Source organism: Mesoplodon bidens, assembly GCF_964165515.1.
Source record: "Mesoplodon bidens genome assembly, chromosome: 2".
Lineage (NCBI taxonomy): Eukaryota > Metazoa > Chordata > Mammalia > Artiodactyla > Ziphiidae > Mesoplodon > Mesoplodon bidens.
Window position 1 is genome coordinate 31,823,374 of NC_138177.1, and position 18,744 is coordinate 31,842,117.

Genomic DNA, 18,744 nt, shown 5'->3' on the forward strand with positions numbered 1-18,744 from the left:
CTTTTTCCCTACAAGTGTAGTAAACCTTACCTTTTAAAACATTTGAGTTTGGAATTAGGTGGGGGTGGGACAGAGGCAGATTTTGATTACTTATTCAATTTTTTAAATAACTATTGTTCTAGTCAAGTTCCTAGTTTTTTCTTGAATCAATTTTGGTAATTTATATTTTATTGGAAAATTGTCCATTTCATCCAAGTTTTCAAATGTACTGTCATGAAGTCGTTTATGATACTTTCTAGTAATCTTTTAAATCTTAGTTTTTCCTGTGTGAATGCTTAATTTTTAAAATTCCAAATGTTGTTTATGCTCTCTCTTTCTTCTATCACATATCAAAAACTATCAATATTATCAAAGGTTTTTCAACTCTTTTTCACTAAACCAGATTTTGGTTTTGTTGATTCTATTGTGTTTTTTGTTTGTTTGTTTTTTGGTGGGGTTTTTTTTGGCTGCACTGTACAGCTTGCAGGATCAGGGATCTTAGTCAACAAGGGATCAGACTGAACCTGGGACACCTGCAGTGGAAGAGTGGAGTACTAACCACTGGACCACCAGGGAATTCCCTCTCTATTGTTTCTTTAATTTCAATGTCATTATTTTACTCTATTATTTTCTCTTCTTCTTTCTTTGGATTTTCAGTTGTTCTTTTTCTAACTCCTTGAGTTAAATGCACTGCTTTCTAATTTTCAATATTTCTTATATTCTAATAAATGCATTATATTAGAATTTTTATTTTAGTTTTATTCCACAGGTTCTGACATAACTAGATCCTGTTGCCACTTAAATATTTCATAATTTCTATTATATCTTTTGTCACCAACAGATAATTTAAAGTGTTTTTGTTTCTGAAATTACAGGGATTTTCAGTTATCTTTTTGTTACTATTTTCTAATTTTATTTTATTGTTGTCAGAGACCACAGACTGCATGCTAAGGATTCTTTGATATTTGTAGACACTTCCTTTATGGCCTAACATATCAATTTTTTAAATTGTTCCATGTGAGCATGAAGAATATGTACAGTCCCTATTGCTAAACATCACTGTTTTATTTTCTACAATGACCATGTTTTATATTTGCAATCTGAAAAAACAAGTGACTGAATTTAAAGAGTTAATTGGATAATGACTACAAAAATGAATAAATCTTCAAAGGAAAGAGATAATAATATTATTGAGCATTTACTGTATACCAACTTTATATTTAATCCTCATAACCTATAAGGAAAACCCTATAAAGAAAATACAATCATCCCCATTTTGTAGATGAAACAGAGACACAAAAAGATTAAGTAACTTGCCCTAGTCACACAGCTAATAGTGAATTCTGTGTTCTTAACTACTATGCTATACTAAATACATCAACATGCATATACACACATTCATATGTGTGTATATATATATATAAACACACACACATAACATATGCAAAACATAAAGCAGGCACATCAAATTCATCCAAATTTAAAGATAATACATAGCATCTTTAGGTAGTCATAAGTAATACTGATAAGAGAAAAAAGACAAAATACCTCTGGTGGTTTTTTCATTCAGATTCACACCATATTTGGCTAAAGCTCTAATCACATCACTTTGCCCAGCCATGCAAGCTGCATACAACAAATTTCTCCCAACGATGTCTTCTTCCAAGAGTAGCTGCATGGCCTGTTCATGGTGAGGGTTCTCAGGATCCTCAAAAATCTTCTGCAAACCTTCTACATCCCCTGTGAGAGCAGGGGGTAAGAGGGGATTAATGGTGGCAGTTTCCTCTGCTTCTTTGGATTCTTCTTCTTCTTCATTATCATCTTCTTCCTCTTCTTCTTGCTGTGAGAAAAATATTGATTTTTCTGAACTCTCTGACTCTGGGGGTCCTTCTGACTCCATTAACTCCAAAAATACCTGAGACCAAGAAAAGTAATAGAAATCTACTCAAACAAATCAGTATTTGTTTATTTATTTGTTTGATCACTCAACTGACATTCAGTCAACTGAATGAAATGAAAGTACTTAACTGGTTCAAAATAAACCAGTTATAAAATAAGATACTGCATCCATTCAATCAATAAAGTTTATTGTGCACCAACACACTGCCTGAATATATACTAAAATGCTGAATGTGTGATGTAAACAGTAAATTGAGTAGGAACAGGAGAAGAAATATCAACGTGGGTGAGATTCATTAGGAAAAGATTGAAAGAGAATGTTAAAGAGGCTCACCTGCCTAAACAAGGGTCCATAGTGGGGAGAAGTGAGAAATACAGCTGGATCACTGAAGCCAGATTATTAAGAACTTAAAAATCAGGCACTGACATTTAGACAGAATTCATTCACTCAGTAATACTTACTGAAAGCCTACTAATATACTAAGTGCTGTATAGGCACTATGTAAATTATAAAGAAGAATCAAATTTATTTCCTGCCTTTAACAACTTACTATTTCAAAGGAGAAAATATGACATGTACAAAATAAGTGTAATAAATGGGGACAAGTGCTAAGAATCATAAAAGATGAAGTGCTATGGGAGTTTAGAAGGGACCAGATTAAGTCCTGGTAAAGTTAATCAAGTAAGTCTTAATAGTACTCACTCTGTCAGAACACATATTAAATTGGGGATGATTCAGAGAAGAGTAGCATGGTTCCCTCATGTGTACAAAAATGTTTGTAGCATCACTGTTCATAAAAGCAAAAATCCTGGGCAGGAAAAATAAACCAATGCCTATGAACAGGAGAATAAACTGTGGCATATTCACACAAAATTGTATATGGTAGTTAAAATGAAGAAATTACAGTAATATACTATGTGGAAGGCAGCTTCTGATATGGCTCCCATAACCCTACCCCACCTCCTGGTAACCTCCAGCCAACAGCCAGAGGGAACCGAGGCCCTCGGTACAATAGCCAGTAAGGAATTTAATTCTGCCACCAACCACTGAATGAGTTTGGAAGTGGATCTGCTCCAGTTGAATTTTGAGATGACTGTGGTCCCAGGCAATGCCTTGACTGCAGACTCGTGAGAGACCCTGAAGTAAAAGATCCAGCTAAGCTGTGCCCTGATTCTTAACCCAGAGAAACTGTGAGATACTGAATGTGCTATTTTAAGCTACCAACTTTGAGGATAGTTTGTTATACAGCTATAAATAACTAAGGCACACAACGATATGAATGAATATTAGCAATACAGTATTAGCTGAAAAAAGTAAATCCAAAAGATTAAATATACCAAGATATATTTTTGTAAAGTTCAAAGCAATTAAAATTATGGTTACCAAGGGGGAAGGATGGGGGGAGGGACAGTTAGGGAGTTTGGGATTGACATGTACACACTGCTATATTTAAAATAAATAACCAACAAGGAAAAAATTAAAATAATAAAAATTAAATTAAGTTAAAATAGACTTTTTAGGACTATAAGTAGGCACAATAACACTATTTTAAAAAGAAGAAGAAAAGCAAGATTGAACACAAGATTCAGGATAGTGTTGAGGGGGTGAGTAAAGATGCAGGAAATAGGATAAAGGGAATCACATTTCTAGTAAAGAATATGGCATTTAAGCTGCACCATAAAGAATTGGCAAGATTTGGTCATTCACAATTCAGAAGGAAGGGAAATCTAGTTAGACAGAATAATATCTCTTTATACCATAGCCCTATATTAATCTCTACCGTCACTAAATGTGTATAATACTTGTAATCTGTTGAAGTTAGGAATTCTCTGATTGCAAATAATAGAAAAATAATAGGACTGACTTTTTTTGTGTGTGTGTGGTATGCGGGCCTCTCAACTGTTGTGGCATCTCCCGTTGTGGAGCACAGGCTCCGGACGCGCAGGCTCAGCAGCCATGGCTCACGCGCCTAGCCGCTCCGCGGCATGTGGGATCTTCCCGGACCGGGGCACGAACCCGTGTCCCCTGCATCGGCAGGTGGACTCTCAACCACTGCGCCACCAGGGAAGCCCTAGGACTGACTTTTAAAAGTAGGAGATGATTTTCTCACATAGCAGGAAGTTTAAAGGTGGAGATGGCTCAGCAGCTCAAAAACATAGATCTAAGCTCTATTTTTCTATTCTATCACAGTTCATAAGACTTTCATCATCATGGCTGTTGCCTAATGGTGACAAGATGACTGTCATAATTCCTGGCATCATGTCTGCATTTATGGCAGTAAAAAGGGGGAATCCCCCTGAGGACACTAGTGGCATTCATCCCTTTTGAGAGGAAAGCGAAAAAAAAAATCTTTCCTAACAAGACCAAACAAACTTCCAGTTATGTCTCAAAGGCCAGATTGTTTCCTTATATTTAAGAGAAGGAAAAAAAAAAGTTTCTTGATTTTCCTGCCTCAATAACAGAAGCAAGCAAGGTAGATGGGATTGGGGATGGGAGTTGAGTTAACCAATCAATCATGACTCCACCATAAAATTTGGTCCAAATCTTATCTTTGAGACTGTTCTAGTCAATTCCTTCATTTTACAGAATGAATATAGAGGAAACTTATAATCCTTTGAGTGCCTGACATCCACTATCCACCCTGCCAACACACATCCCTGTACACATAAACACACACACACTCACTTCCTTAAAGAATCCCAATCTCCATTTTAAAAAATTCTTTTAATGGAAGATAAAGCTAACTTCCCACTACAGAAGCCAGAGAGGCACGATCCTCCTTCTCTCCATCTCAGCACAAGCTTGGGAGCAGGCACATAAGTTAGGTTCAGCCAATCAGCTACTAAGTCCCAGGATCTTGACTTTTTGTTGTTGTTGTTAATCATTGTATTATTTTTGTTGTTGTTGACATATAACACTGTATTAGTTTAACGTGCACAACATAATGATTTGATCTATGTATATATTGCAAAATGATAACCACAATACATTTAGTTAATATCCATCACCTCTCATAGTTACAAAAAAGTTTTTTCCTGTGACGAAAACATTTAAGATCTAATCTCTTAGCAACTTTCAAATACAATATTTATTCAATTCAATACAATATTGTTGACTATAGTCACTATGCTGTACAGTACTTCCCTAGAAGGTATTTATCTTGCAACTGAAGTCCTTTTGACCACCTTCATTTATTTTACCCACCCCCTACACCTGCCTCTGGCAACTACCAATCTGTTCTCTGCATCTATGAGTTTGGGGTTTTTTAGCTTCTACACATAAAAAAACAGGATCTTGACTCTTGAACATGGGCCACAAGGACATGAGGCTACTTGAAGGACATTCAACACAAATGACAGCAACAGTGTACTGATCGAACTTCCTGCTATGAAAACATGCTGTGGTTCTTGTGGTGAGAGCCCCCCAGAGCTCCCTTGGTTCCTGCTCATCCAGCCTCCCTAATCATGTGGGCCCCTGGTACGTAGAGTACTCAGATAATTAGTTCTTTCTCAAAATCTAATCTCCCTCCCTCTTTTCTTTTAACCATACTTGTTTTAACCAATATTTATATTGGAATAAAACTATTTCCCAGGCACTCTTGTAATATGGTGTGGTTATATGTCCAAGTAGTAAACAATAAGATGTAAGTAAATCTGTATTGATAGTATGTAACTTCTAGAAAAGTGCAATTCCTTCTCACTGGATTGCAAGCCTGATACCTAGAGCTTGCACTGCTCATTTAGACCATGAGATAGATGTCCCATCCAAATACATATATATTACTTCAATTATAATACATAGCATAGAGTAGTTTGTCATATCTTGTTTTAATTATACATGTAAACATATATAACATCCATTAATAGGGTAACCAAAGAATTAATTGTTCAGTAGTAATGGACATTTTTATCTTGGGCACATTGCATTTATGGGTATATTTGCATACATATAATTAAACAAAATATCATTTATCCTTACTACATGTAACATACTGATGTTTTTAATCCCATCTATTTTTTAAGGCTGGGTGCCACTCACTAAATTGATTTCATGACCCACTAATGGGTTGCAACCCACAGTGTGAAAATATATTAGCCTTGAATAACCACTACGGAAACTCTACTACGAAATCAACAAGAGAGGCTCTAACAGAAGTTAGACAACATGTGCTTGTGGACATATGTCCTCATGCACCCAGGACAGTTCCAGTGACATCTCTTCCCTGGTGTGATTTTTTTTTAATTTATTTTTAGCTGCATTGGGTCTTCGTTGCTGCACACAGGCTTTCTCTAGTTGCTGTGAGTGGGGGCTACTCTTCGTTGCAGTGGGTGGGCTTCTCATTGTGGTGGCTTCTCTTGTTGCAGAGCACGGGCTCTAGAGCGCAGGCTCAGCAGCTGCGGCGCACAGGCTTAGCTGCTCCACAGTATGTGGGATCTTCCCAGACCACTGCTCCAACCTGTGTCCCCTGCATCGGCAGGCGGATTCTTAACCACTGCCCCACCAGGGAAACCCCAGCCCTGGTGTGATTTTTAATAGCATCCTCTTTCACTCTCAAAACGTCCATTACTACTACACAATAAATTATTTTGTCACCTTACTAATAACGTGATATTCTGGAACATTGTACTAAAGATATCCATATTCAAACCTTAGAGAATAGAGGCAGGATGTGTTTGAAATGCCTTTCCTCACTGGCCCATCAGGGGCCCAGATATGAGACCTTGAAGATATTGAGAAAATTCTATCTGTATTTCAGATGTATTCCTGCTAGGCCTAGAATAGCTTTTTTTTCTCCTCCACTCCTACTAGCCAAATCCTACGTAGGCCAAGCCATAAACCTACCTTCTTCCTAAAACGTTTCTTCACTACTCTTTAGAATGTACCCAGGCCTCTCCCTCCTCTGAACTTCAAAGGTCATTATATATATTCTGTACCATACAATCTACCAAATATGGTATTGTATTATTTTCTATTTGTTTCAAGTACTTAAAACACCAACTCAATTTGACTGCAAACTGGATAGGAGCAAGTATCAAGCTTTATGTTTCTCTTGTGTCACTTTCAGACTTACCACAATTCCTGGCTTGTCGTATGCATTCAATAACTCTTAACATCAGGCTTGCAATTCCCCCTGCTTTTCTTTACATCCAAGAGCAATGGATTTTGGAGTTAGAAAGACTTGAGTACACAATGCAACCCTGTAACTTATTAGCTACATAATACTGGGAAATTTACCTAATCTCTGCTAGGAATAACACTAGAACCTAGTTTATATGATTATTCTGAGACTTAAAATAAATCACATGATGCATGTGCTAAGCACATGGTGAGCACTTGGTATGCAGACCTTATCATCATCATTGTACTGTCATTCCTAGAGCAAAAGCATCCATGAAGCAAAAGACAAGATGGTAATTCTATGAGTTCTTTTCTTTTTTTAATACACAGTTTTCCTACATAGGGTTTGAGTAAATGACTTTCTACTCTACGACCACCGAACACTTGATTACAGACTGATTATTCTGCATCTAGAGATCAATCTAATCACAGGTTAATTCAGAGATGTGGAGATAAATTAGATCAAATCTAGGAATACGATTCAGGCCAGAATACTAAAAGCTACCCTTGGTACACCCTTGAATAGAGCTTAATTTCCATATCAATCCAGAAGTAATATGATTAGGGCAGCAGTTCTCAAATTCTATGATCTCAGGGCTCTTCACGCTCTTAGAAATTGAGAACACCAAAAGTTTTTGTTTATGAGGGTTATATCTATCTGTATTTACCATATTAGAAATTAAAACTGAGAAATCTTTAAAATATTTATTAATTCATCTTAAAACAATTACATGTTAACACAAAAGTACAGCTTATAAAAAATAACTATATAAAGACAAAAAATTGATGAGTGGCATTATTTTACATTTTTGCACATCTCTTTAATGTCTGGCTTAATAGAAGACAGATGGATTCTCATGTCTGTTTCTGCATTCTCTGCAATGATGTGTGATATTGTGATACCACATATCATGTGGCCTCTAGCAAACCACTGTGACATGTGAGAGAATGAGAGTGCAACAGCAAAAAACATCGAAGAATTAATATGAAGATAGTTTGACTGGCAGACTCCCTGAAAATGTCTTAGTGATCTCCAGGGATTCTCAGACCATACTCTGAGAACCACTGCACTAAGACTAACCCTCAAGCCACTCCACTCTATAGTCAAGCTCCCAAGACTGCTCTAATCCAAATCTAGACTGAACTAGGATCAGCCTTTCTGTAATAAAAGGACAAAGTGAAGTCTTGTAGGCCATTTATCCTTAGGCCTAACTTTTGAAAGACAATATCTAATTAGGAGAATAAAAGTAAACTCTCATGTGTTTGGTGGTCTATTGCTGACTATGCCTTTCATCATATTGTCCTTTGAAGACAGAGCAAAGAATTCTATTTTCTATGGGTTTTTTCTTCTTATAACATAGAAGATTTAGAATATTTTAAAGTATTTTTACTGTGAATATAAGTTGTAACAGGGTGATCATATTAACATAGCTTTTCCTTTCTTCCTTTTATCAACATTCTAGATATTGAAAAAACTTAACTCACTAACATTTTTGTTTTAGAAAACAGCTTTTCCCATGAGAAATATGTAACTTATGTTTAATATATAGTGGGTTTATTTGTGTTATTGTTAAAACAATAAACTTTTTTTAATTCTCAGTTTTAAGTTCTAATTCTTACTATACCTATAATATTTACTGTATGGATAGATACTTTCTTTGCCCAGAATAGTTATAACATGAATCAAAATTGCAACCCCACTACATATAACCAACCGTTCACATAGAAAATGAGCGTGGAGAGGGGAGAGGGAAGGCTGGAACTCTGAAGGCAGAATGACTGTGAGTCAGAAGACCCATGCTTTAGTCCTGATTCTTGTATTTATTTTATTAATTATGTGAGTTTTCTGAACTTACTCTCCTCAATTGTGAATTAAGACTAGTTCTGCCTTACTGAATTAGTGTGAATTTTAACTATTAAGTGTGAATTCTTTTGAGGCTGCTAAGGCAATAATAATAATAGAAAATCACATAGGTCCCTACTCCACAGGCATCCCAGTCTGGTGGGAAAGACACAAGTAAATCAGCAATGACAGAGTGAGATAAGGGGCATAATGGACATAAGCAAAGGGTGCTTGGAGAGTAAAGAGGCTGGACCTCTAAATTAGACTCCCGAATGGGGAGGTCCCAGAAAGGCTTCGCAGAAGAGGTGACACTTCAGTATGGAAGAGCAGGAGTCTTAAAAGGAGGAGAAAAGGACAATCTAAGTAATGGGATTAGCATAAACAAAGGGCAAGGAAGGCAGACAAGACACTATGAAGTTGTGGTAGAGGAATAGATCTTAAGGGCCTTTTAAGCCAATTGAATTTTTTCTTCAAAAAATGTAGTCCCTTAAGGATTTTAAGTCCCAGCTCAAGGGAAAGGCCTCAAAGGGCAGCCCTGGGCTCCCAGGATTAAACAAAGGTTAGACCCGAGGATACAGACAGTGGCAGACCCAGGGCGAGAACACGGAGGTGGGGCGGAGGGGTACCGGTCATTTCTGGGCACCATAGTTCGCCTTTCCGCCTGAAGCCCGAGGGACCGCCCGCGGAGCGTGACCGGCTACGCAAAGCTCGGGGCAAAGACAAAGACTAAGGACGCCGCGGTTGAAGCCCACTCCCCTCCAGCCCCTGCCGAGCAGCGTGGAGGGGAGACGCCCATTCTCTTCCACACCCATGCGGAACGCCCACCCCAGGCCCCTCGGACCCCGGACCCGCGACCCTCCGACCCGGACTCACCGCTCCGTAGGCCCGGGCTTTTACGGTTACCATGGCGACGGCGCACCGGCGCGCGGCAGCGCCACCCTGAGCGCGGCGGCTCCGGCTGCGCGCAAGCGTCAAGGGTACAAGGTGCAGGAAGCGAGAGGGCAAAGGCGGGGAGGAGTTCGTCAAAATGATTTAAATTGCTGTGTTTGGACAGTGGCGTGCTTGTTTTTTCTTTGTTTTGTAAGTTTTCAGTAATATGGTCCATATTTATTATACAAATTTAAAAAATAAAATCTAAAAATAAGGTGTGTATATTGGTTGCCGGCCAGTCTTAGACGTTTGGCCTTGAAACGAAAGAATTTTCAGGAAATATGAGGATGCATTCTAGAACAACGGAAGATTGTAAATATAAAACGGACAACTTGCTTAATTTTCTAGTCTACTGAGGATCTTTCTCCTATGGTTTACAGTCATTGTCGCCAACAACAGGCGTTTCTTGAGACCTCACAAGCGCCCACTATGGCAGGAGCGGAAGCAGTTTGGAACCTGTGTCTCTTTTGATTCAGGAATTTAAGATCCAAAACAGTCGGCTTTTAAAAGGGGGGAAAGGAGTGGAGGTGGGATAGGAGCATCGAAAGAAACCAGTAGAGAAGAGGTAAGCTTACCCAGAAATTATGTAAATGTTCATATCGATCACGAAGGGAAGACCGGGAAGTTTTTGTACTGAAAAGGAAAAAAAACCTTCATTTCTTTCATCATCTATTTCTACAAGGAAATCATTAAGGAAGAGGTACCATTTTAGAGAAACTCCAAACATTTTAGCTGAAGGCTGAATAGCCTAGTTTTAAAGTGAATATTTGGCCAAAGGCCCAAGCAAAATATCACTATCATAGATCTGAACTTCTGAAATACAAGAGGAATTTTGAAAGAATTTTAAACTGTAGTATTAAAATTTCTTATTCAGATAAGTTGTGGTAATCAGAACTGTAGAGATGACTTTGTAGACAGAGACAGTAGTCTAGAAGCTTTGTCAGCTGCTAACTTGCTCCGGCAATCACCGATACAGCGTATTTGCTCTACTAAACACTCATGTCCTACTGAAGTTGGTGGAGGAGCAAGACATTTTAGGCATTTCACTTTTAATATGTTCTTTTTCATAGTCTTTGGTTTGGGGAGAGTCTTTTAATGTCTGAATGCAAGATGACTTATGATGCATAACTGTGCATGATTATGTTTTTAATTAATCTTCATTGGTTGTGAAGGAGTCCCAAATACAATTGTTTCTTGAAAGTCTTAAATTGAATTAAGTAACTAAAAATTAAATAGAGTTCTTAAAGATTACTTTTAGTACTCTGAATGCTAGAAAGTGTGGGAATACACTAAATAGGCCTGAGAAACCTAAAAGCAAAGGGGCCTTGTTCTCTTCTTAATTCCATGTCAGAAACAGCTGCATGATTCATTGGGGCAGACTAGGTTAGAAACAGCCTTACAAAGGATATTCCCGCCTCCAGTGTGGCCCAGATGCAGCAGATAGACTCCTACAATCACCTCTAACTCCCTCCCATGCCCGCCATCCAAAGCTTGGGATAAAGAGCCATTGGATCTGAAGGGGGCAAATGGATGTACGAGAGACATGTCGACAACAACCTGTGGGTACTAACGATGGGGGTCCAGATAAGACAGTGAAGCCCTGATGTACAAATTACTTAAGGAGCAGATGAGGTAAGCACTCTTCAAGGCCCCCTAAAGTCAGGTCAGCTCCAAAAAATTATGGTAGAGAGGTTTCCAAATTGATTGAAATTCATTTTTTCCACTCTAGGAGAATGGGTCCTCTGATTAGAATTTAAATTATTGGTCTTCCCTGGTGGCACAGTGGTTAAGAATCCACCTGCCAATGCAGGGGACACAGGTTCGAGCCCTGGTGCGGGAAGGTCCCACAAGCCGCAGAGCAGCTGAGCCCATGCACCACAACTACTGAGCCTGCACTCTAGAGCCCGCGAGCCACAACTACTGAGCCCGTGTGCCACAACTACTGAAGCCCACGCACCTAGAGCCCGTGCGCTGCAACAAGAGAAGCCACCTCAATGAGAAGCCTGCGCACCACAATGAAGAGTAGCCCCTGCTCACAACTAGAGAAAGCCCGCGCGCAGCAATGAAGACCCAACGCAGCCAAAAATAATAATAAATAAATTTATTTAAAAAAAAGAATTTAAATTATTTTAATTATTATTATATTTCTTAAATTCCATAGTTCATAGACTGAGAATCATGTTCTTTATACAAGTTAATTTCTGGTGAAATAACAGGATAAATTAGTTGAGAAAGTTAAAGTTACTCCAAGGTAACTTAATGTACTATATTAATATTTATATTTCATTAACTAAAGGCCTGCCATATGCTGAGTACTATGTAAGTGATTCTTAAAAATAATCCCTAATCCTCAGAGCAACTCTGTGAAGGTAGTAGTATTATTCTTCAAACTGACACTCAGCAAAGTTGGGTACCTACCTAAGACCACACAGCTAGAAAAGAGCTGAACCAGGGTTTGAACCTAGGTCAGTGTGGTTTAAATTACCACAGGTTTGCCACTGGTTAGCTATAAACTAATTGTGTATTAGAGGATGCCCGTCCAAACTGATAATTTTTTAAATAATCTATCTTGAGCCATTGTTTTGGCAGTAATTAGAAAATATCAATGCCACTCCTGCTGTATGACTAAAGGACTGTTTCTGCATATAGCTGATCTTCACAGCTGAAACCTGAAGGAGAACGTACTGAACATCCATTGTTTCTGCCTGCCCATCCTTCCTCTTCTGGTTACAGCACAGTTTTCTAGTAAGGAACCCCTTTCACACACTCTCAGCCCAGGTCGTTTGGGTGGGGCCAGTCCCACTCCAGATCAAGTCCCGGCCAAGCAGTGTTTTCTACACCCCTGGTCACAGTGATTAGGTCAGGGAAAAGCATGGAACACAGGTCAGTGTAATCAAAGCTAATCCTGAATTTTTGCCAGAGCAGTAGGTAAATAGGCATTCTTTTTTCAGCAGGGGTTGATGAGAGACGGTCAGCCTGAGTTGCCAGTAATCATCTTGCCACTATGTGGAGAGAGCTTGACAGAGCAACGAAAGAGCCAAGAAATGAATCCTGAGGCCATTCCTTGAGCCCTGGAGCTAGAAATACCCAAAGCCATTTTTTATCCCCCTTTTTCAATTGTGTAAGTCAATAAATTACTTTTTTCTAATTCAAAAAAAAAGATTGGATTTTTGTTACTTGTAACATCAATGTCCCATAATATGGAGGGGGGGTATATATAGGATGGCTTTATTTTAGAAACATGCTATCCCTAGGGGTAAATACCTGAAATTTGGGGTGGATATTATTGCAGTTACGAGTTTCACTTATGGATGAACAACCGTGCTTGAATATTATTGGTTAGTTGATCAATGTTAACCTGGAGGCAGGTTTCTAGTAAAATGCCCTAATGTTCTGTCACCCTCTCCATTCCACCATCTCTGAGTTAGTGACTTAAATATAACTATCATACTTATCAGATGACCCAAGGCTTGGAATAATAAATAATATGAGAGAGGATGGCAGAGTGAGGATCCAAACTCAAAAGGTAACTAGAAATTCAACAGGCAAAGGAGTAGAGAAAGGCAACCCAAAAGAAATGTAAAAATGCACGAGACACAAAATAAACAGCAAAGTGCATTAGTGAATACCTAAGTAGGTTGAAATAGCAGGAGAATATGTGGTTGGGAGAGAGGCAAGAGATGTAGTTAGGGGGATTAGACGAGATCAGACAGCCATGGGGAGAATGGTTTGGAGAGGATAAGACTGCAGGCACAAAGAGGAGTCAAGGCTGACTCCCAGGTTTCTATCTTGTGTGACCAGGTGGTTTGTGGCTTGTGGTTTCCTAAATAAGAGATTTTGAGGAAGGGCTGGGTCAGACTCAGGACGATGAGTTCAGTCTTAGAAATATCAGTGTGCCTGATATCAGTTACTGTATATCTGAATCCAAAGCTTAGTAGACAAGATCAGGATATAAATATAGATTTGGAGTCATTGGAGTATAAATGTTATCAAAAACCTAAAAAGAAGGGGCTTCCCTGGTGGCGCAGTGGTTGAGAGTCCGCCTGCCGATGCAGGGGACACAGGTTCGTGCCCCGGTCCAGGAAGATCCCACATGCTGCGGAGCAGCTGGGCCCGTGAGCCATGGCCGCTGAGCCTGCGCGTCCAGAGCCTGTGCTCCGCAACGGGAGAGGCCACAGCAGTGAGAGGCCCGCGTACCGCAAAAAAAAAAAAAAAAAAAAACCTAAAAAGAAGATGAAGTCATCCAAGATGAGTGAATAAAAGAACAGAGGGCTGAGGACAGAGCCCTGGGGAGCAATTACATAAGAAGTAAGCAGAGGAAGGTAGGGAAAGAATGATCTGAGAATGAACAGACCCAGATGAGTGTGGCAACATAGAAGCCAAGGAAATAGTTTCAAAAAAGACTGAAAAAATGACAATGGAATTTGGCACTTAGGAGTAACCTTTGTGGGATCAGTTTTAGTGAAGGGTGGTAGGCAAAATCAAGATTTCAGTGGACTGAGGAAGGAATGAGAGAGGTCAGGAAGTAGAACCACTAAGTTTTTTTCTTTTTTTAAAGGCTTTTTTTTTGACTCTCTAAATGCAAGAAATATCTTTATTTTTAATGTAAGATAATTTTGGCATTTGTCAGATATAACATCAGGGTCGTCAATTTAACAACTATAATTGGAAATGAGGAAGTGCTGGCTGTAAATATACACTACTCTTTTGAGAAGTTTGACTAAGATGTGGAGGGAGGAGATTGCCCAGAAGTTAAAGGAAAACAAGGTATTAAGGGAGATGTCTTGGCAGCGGGAGGATCACAGAAGCCTGAGTGCATCTTTAGGATGATAGCAAGGAACTAGTAGAAAGAGAAGATTAAGAAAGGAGATGACAGGTGAAGTAAGATCCTAAAGGAAATTAGAGGGAAAAGGGTTAAGGTATAGATGGGAGGGTTGGCCTCAGAGAGGAGGAACGTGGCTTGGTCCTCTAATTCTGAAATGGAAAAGGTAGCAGTGGTGTGGATACAGATAATTTTTCTGGACTGTGGTATTGGAAGTTAAAGAAACCAAGCCTGATGGCCTTGAACAAAGTATGCTTAAACTGAGGGAGGAAGAGATGAGTGAGGGGCTTGAAGATTTGACAAAATAAAGTTTAAAAATGTTGATGATATTGAAGAGGTGAATGAGGTTGAAGACCCTGAATTTAAGTGACCCCCAACCTGCAGAGTCAAGTGCTTTTCTCCAGCAATGCTCAGACATCCAGCTTGATCTGAAGTGGGTGTGACGGAAGGATAAAGGGTGCATGAGGATAAAAAGTTCTGGTGAGAAAATGAACAGTAAAAGGATTAACCTTGTCCAAAGAAAAGTTGGCCCTTTCCCCCCAGCTTCTTGGAGGTAACCTCTAAACCCTTGGTCTGTCCTGCCTGTCTTTGTTTACCTGGAGGCCTTGGACCATGGTGCATAGTCTGTGCTAATAATGTGCTTTATGGTGGGGCCATGGGTCATGCAGCATCAGCTCAGCCTCTCGAGCCATCTCTAACATCCCCAATGCAATCAGCGAGCCCAGTTTTGTATTGGCATCTCCTACCATCAATCTGGTCTACAGAGGAGAGCCACTACTGAACTTATTAGTGATTCTGGGTTCCCTTCTCTCTAGCACCTTCCTTATTACTTTGGTAAATGGTGTATCCTCTGGTCTGTCCCATGGAATATTATTGCCTGGTGAGTTTTCCAGGCTTATATATTTAGTACGTATATCCATTTTAGCATGCTCACTTCTTTGAACTTTTTAATCCCTTGTTCTACTGCCTTCCATGGCAATTCAGTCATCTTTACCTCATTTAGCATGGGCCATCACTATCCAAATGTATGAAACCATTCTGACTGCATGTTTACACCATCTCCTGAGATCCTTGCCAGGTTGTTAAATCCTGTATCCCAGGAGAGTGCTTCCAAATTAATTAAACTCCCTTACTCAACTCTGTATTCTATCCCTCTTGATCCAGCACTCTCAGAATTCAGTCCCATGTGTATTCACCCACATCCTAAACTCCTAGGATATAGTCCCTTTTACTCCATCATCATGTGTACCCTCCTGGATCTTGAACACCTTAATGTAGAGTCCCTTTCCTTCATCATCAGGTCCATCACATCCCCAGTTAGTGACTTAACTCTAGTTACTGTATTGGCCTGGAAGGTAGAGCTGACCCCGAAAGGGCTCAAGTTGTCCTGCAGAAAGGAGGAGCACTAGCCCTGGGGAGGTGGGAGTCATTTCCTTGGCTCAAAGTGTTCATGGACCTTTGGGAATTAAATATTTTAGGTGCATGAACCCAGATATCCCCATTCCATATGTCAAGGTCCCACTTTTTCCTAATTAGCACCACGTCCTTGGCATACCAGACTTGCCAATATTGAGAGTTTAAACTGCTTTGAGGCTCTGCTACATTTATGATTAAGCCCTGGACCTGGTCCTCAGCTATTCCTGCTCTCCAGTTGCAGAAGATGAGAGCTTCTATATTTGTTACCAGGGAAACCCTTTAGCTTTCATGTTTAGTTTTTAATAACCAATTAATCACTCTCAGTATTTCATTACATAGCATCAAATAAGCTTAGCAACATCCACCCATATTTCTTCTATATATCTCTAACACCTGATACACTGTACCCACTAGAATATTTCCTCCCCACCAGTTTGCTAATAGTCAAAGTTTTTAACGTATGCACTGCAATTGCATCAGGGACTATTTATACACTTTCTACTAGAAGTGATGATATCTTCTGCCAGCCTGGCAGCAGGTGATCCAACACCACCATCTTAGTGACTGCTTCTTGACCCACTCCTGGCATTCCTGGCACCAACTGTCATAGTTGGGTGACCCAGGAAGCATATGCTGAGATGGAGTTTGCATGCAGGAAATTTATTAGGGAGTGCTCCTGAGAGCAACACCTGGAAAGAAAGGTAAGGAAACAGGGCACAGGTAGAATCTGGGCTGCAATATAGTCTCAACAAAGGTCGATGCAGACCACCTGGGGAGCTCTGAAGTTGGGTGGCCCTTCAGAGCTGTCCCAAGATGGGGCAAAGGAGCTGTACCTTGTACCCCTGCGTCAACCAGTTACTGGCTGCAGGCTGCCCCAGGAAGGGAGTGAGACCTTGGGCAGGAAGCCCCTCTCTTCCACCAAGGTGCTTCCATGAAAGGGCTGCCAGCTGAGATCTCTCTGCCACTAGCACTTCTAGTGGCTGGTGGATCACGTCCCTCATTCCCAGAAAGATGTCTGACTGGTGCATTACAGGATTCACCATATGCCACCAATTTGTCATACAGTTTGGCCCATTTGTTTTTCAATATTCAGGTATTGCTTTTTTCTCTTCTGATTAAATTTTGTTTTAAAATTGTTAAAGACGTAAATAAAATGCCTTTAATTTTATTGAAATAAAAAATAAATGTTATTTAGTAATATATAATAATAAATAATAAAATAAAATTTTATTTAAATAAAAATGTAACTTGCTTAAATTAATTTTTAGTTATTAAGAACATTTAATAAATAAAAATATAGAATTGAATACTTTCAGAGAAATCTGGCTTCCATCTCTAATTCCTCTATCCTGTTCCCTCCTTTCCCCTCTAGCTAACCATTTTTATTAATTCTCAGTTTATCTTTCCTTTGTTTTTTAAAAAATAAGTAAATACACATATATACACTTGCACATATTTCTTCTCCTTTTTAAATCAAACTTAGCATATTGTAAACACTGTTCACTTAGGTTTTGTTACTTAACAATATACCCTGAAGATCATGCTGCGTAAGTATACAGAGATTGTCCTCACTTCTTTTTTTAGCTGCATAATCCTCATTATGTGGATATCCCATTGCTTATTCAATCAGTCCCCTATTGAGAAGCCTTGGAGTTGTTTCAATTCTTTTGCTCCCACAAAGAATCCTGCAGTTAATAGCCTGGTGCATAAATTCTTTTAATTTTTGCAAGTGTTCCCTTGGGATAGTGAGTTTGCTTGGTCAGAGGTAAATGCAAATACAATTTTGCTAAATCTTGCCAAATCCCTCTCCATAGAAGTTCAATCATTTTGCACACACACTAGGCATGAATGAGAATGCCTTTTTCCCCACAGTCATGCCAACATAGCATGTTGTCCAATTCTGGATTTTTGCCTACCTGATATGTCTTAGTACAGCTATAATTTGCATTTATCTTATTATGAATAAGACTGAATATAATTTCAAGTGTTAAGGGCCATTTCTATTTCTGTGAACTGCCTGTCCATATATTGCCCAAGTATCTATATTATTTGTTTTTTTTCTCCATTTTTTAGAGCCATGGATGTAATACATTATGAATTCTGTATTGCAAATATGTTTTTCCTAATTGTCATTTTCTTACTTCATTTGTAATATTTTTTCCATGGAAATTTTTATGCAGTCAAATTTATCTTTTTGCCTCTAGCTTTTGAATCACAGGGAAGTTTTCCTCCACACTTAATAAAAAAAATTCATCTGTGTTTTCCTGTACTATTTTTATACTTTCATTATTTGCATTTAAACTTCTGATACATTTGGTTGTTGTGTGATAGAAAGACCCAGCTCCTGTATTCCAACTTGTGAAAACTCTGAGGGGCCATCCCTGCTTCTGAGCTTCTCATAGTGTCTTCAGAGGCCTTTGTTGAGACTGCACTGGGGTTCAACTCCTTATATGGAATGCATTCAATTTTATCTTTTTCCATAGTTGTATAGTATCATTTATGCAACAGTCCATATATTCCCCCACTGATTTGAGATATCACCTTTATCACATGCTAAATGTCCATGTGTTCCTAGGTCTATTTCTGGATTTTCTACCCTGCTTTATTCATCTGTCTGTTCATACACCAAAATCACAGTTTTAATTATAGAGGTTCAGAACATGTTGTAATAATATGTTAGGGCTAGCCCTCCCCTTTGCTGTTTCTACTTTTAGGCTATTTCTGGGTATTCTCATT

The 18,744-nt window shown here is 39.1% G+C and overlaps 1 protein-coding gene and 1 long non-coding RNA gene across 5 annotated transcripts in view; one reads left to right on the top strand and one right to left on the bottom strand.

Annotated features, from left to right (window-relative positions):
- The window catches only part of ANKRD45 (ankyrin repeat domain 45), a 58,263-nt gene extending 48,392 nt beyond the window's left edge, over positions 1-9,871 (bottom strand). For 2 of the 3 annotated variants that reach the window (XM_081225874.1, XM_081225873.1), the window contains exons 1-2: positions 9,714-9,871; positions 1,528-1,894 (exon numbers count right to left, since the gene is read on the bottom strand). In XM_081225874.1, the coding sequence (XP_081082000.1) occupies positions 1,528-1,894; positions 9,714-9,746 (400 nt within the window). In that variant the 5' untranslated portion in view covers positions 9,747-9,871. The remainder of the gene's footprint in view (positions 1-1,527; positions 1,895-9,713) is intronic. The other variant, XM_081225875.1, reaches the window with a different exon arrangement.
- On the top strand, positions 9,833-12,871 carry LOC308613009. Of its 2 annotated transcripts, XR_014015199.1 has the most exons (4): positions 9,833-9,920; positions 10,151-10,335; positions 11,192-11,402; positions 11,500-11,844. It is a non-coding gene; the product is annotated as an uncharacterized lncRNA (long non-coding RNA). The 2 variants fall into 2 exon arrangements; XR_014015198.1 differs by lacking the exons at positions 11,192-11,402; positions 11,500-11,844 and adding an exon at positions 12,722-12,871.
- Positions 12,872-18,744: the final 5,873 nt, after the last annotated feature.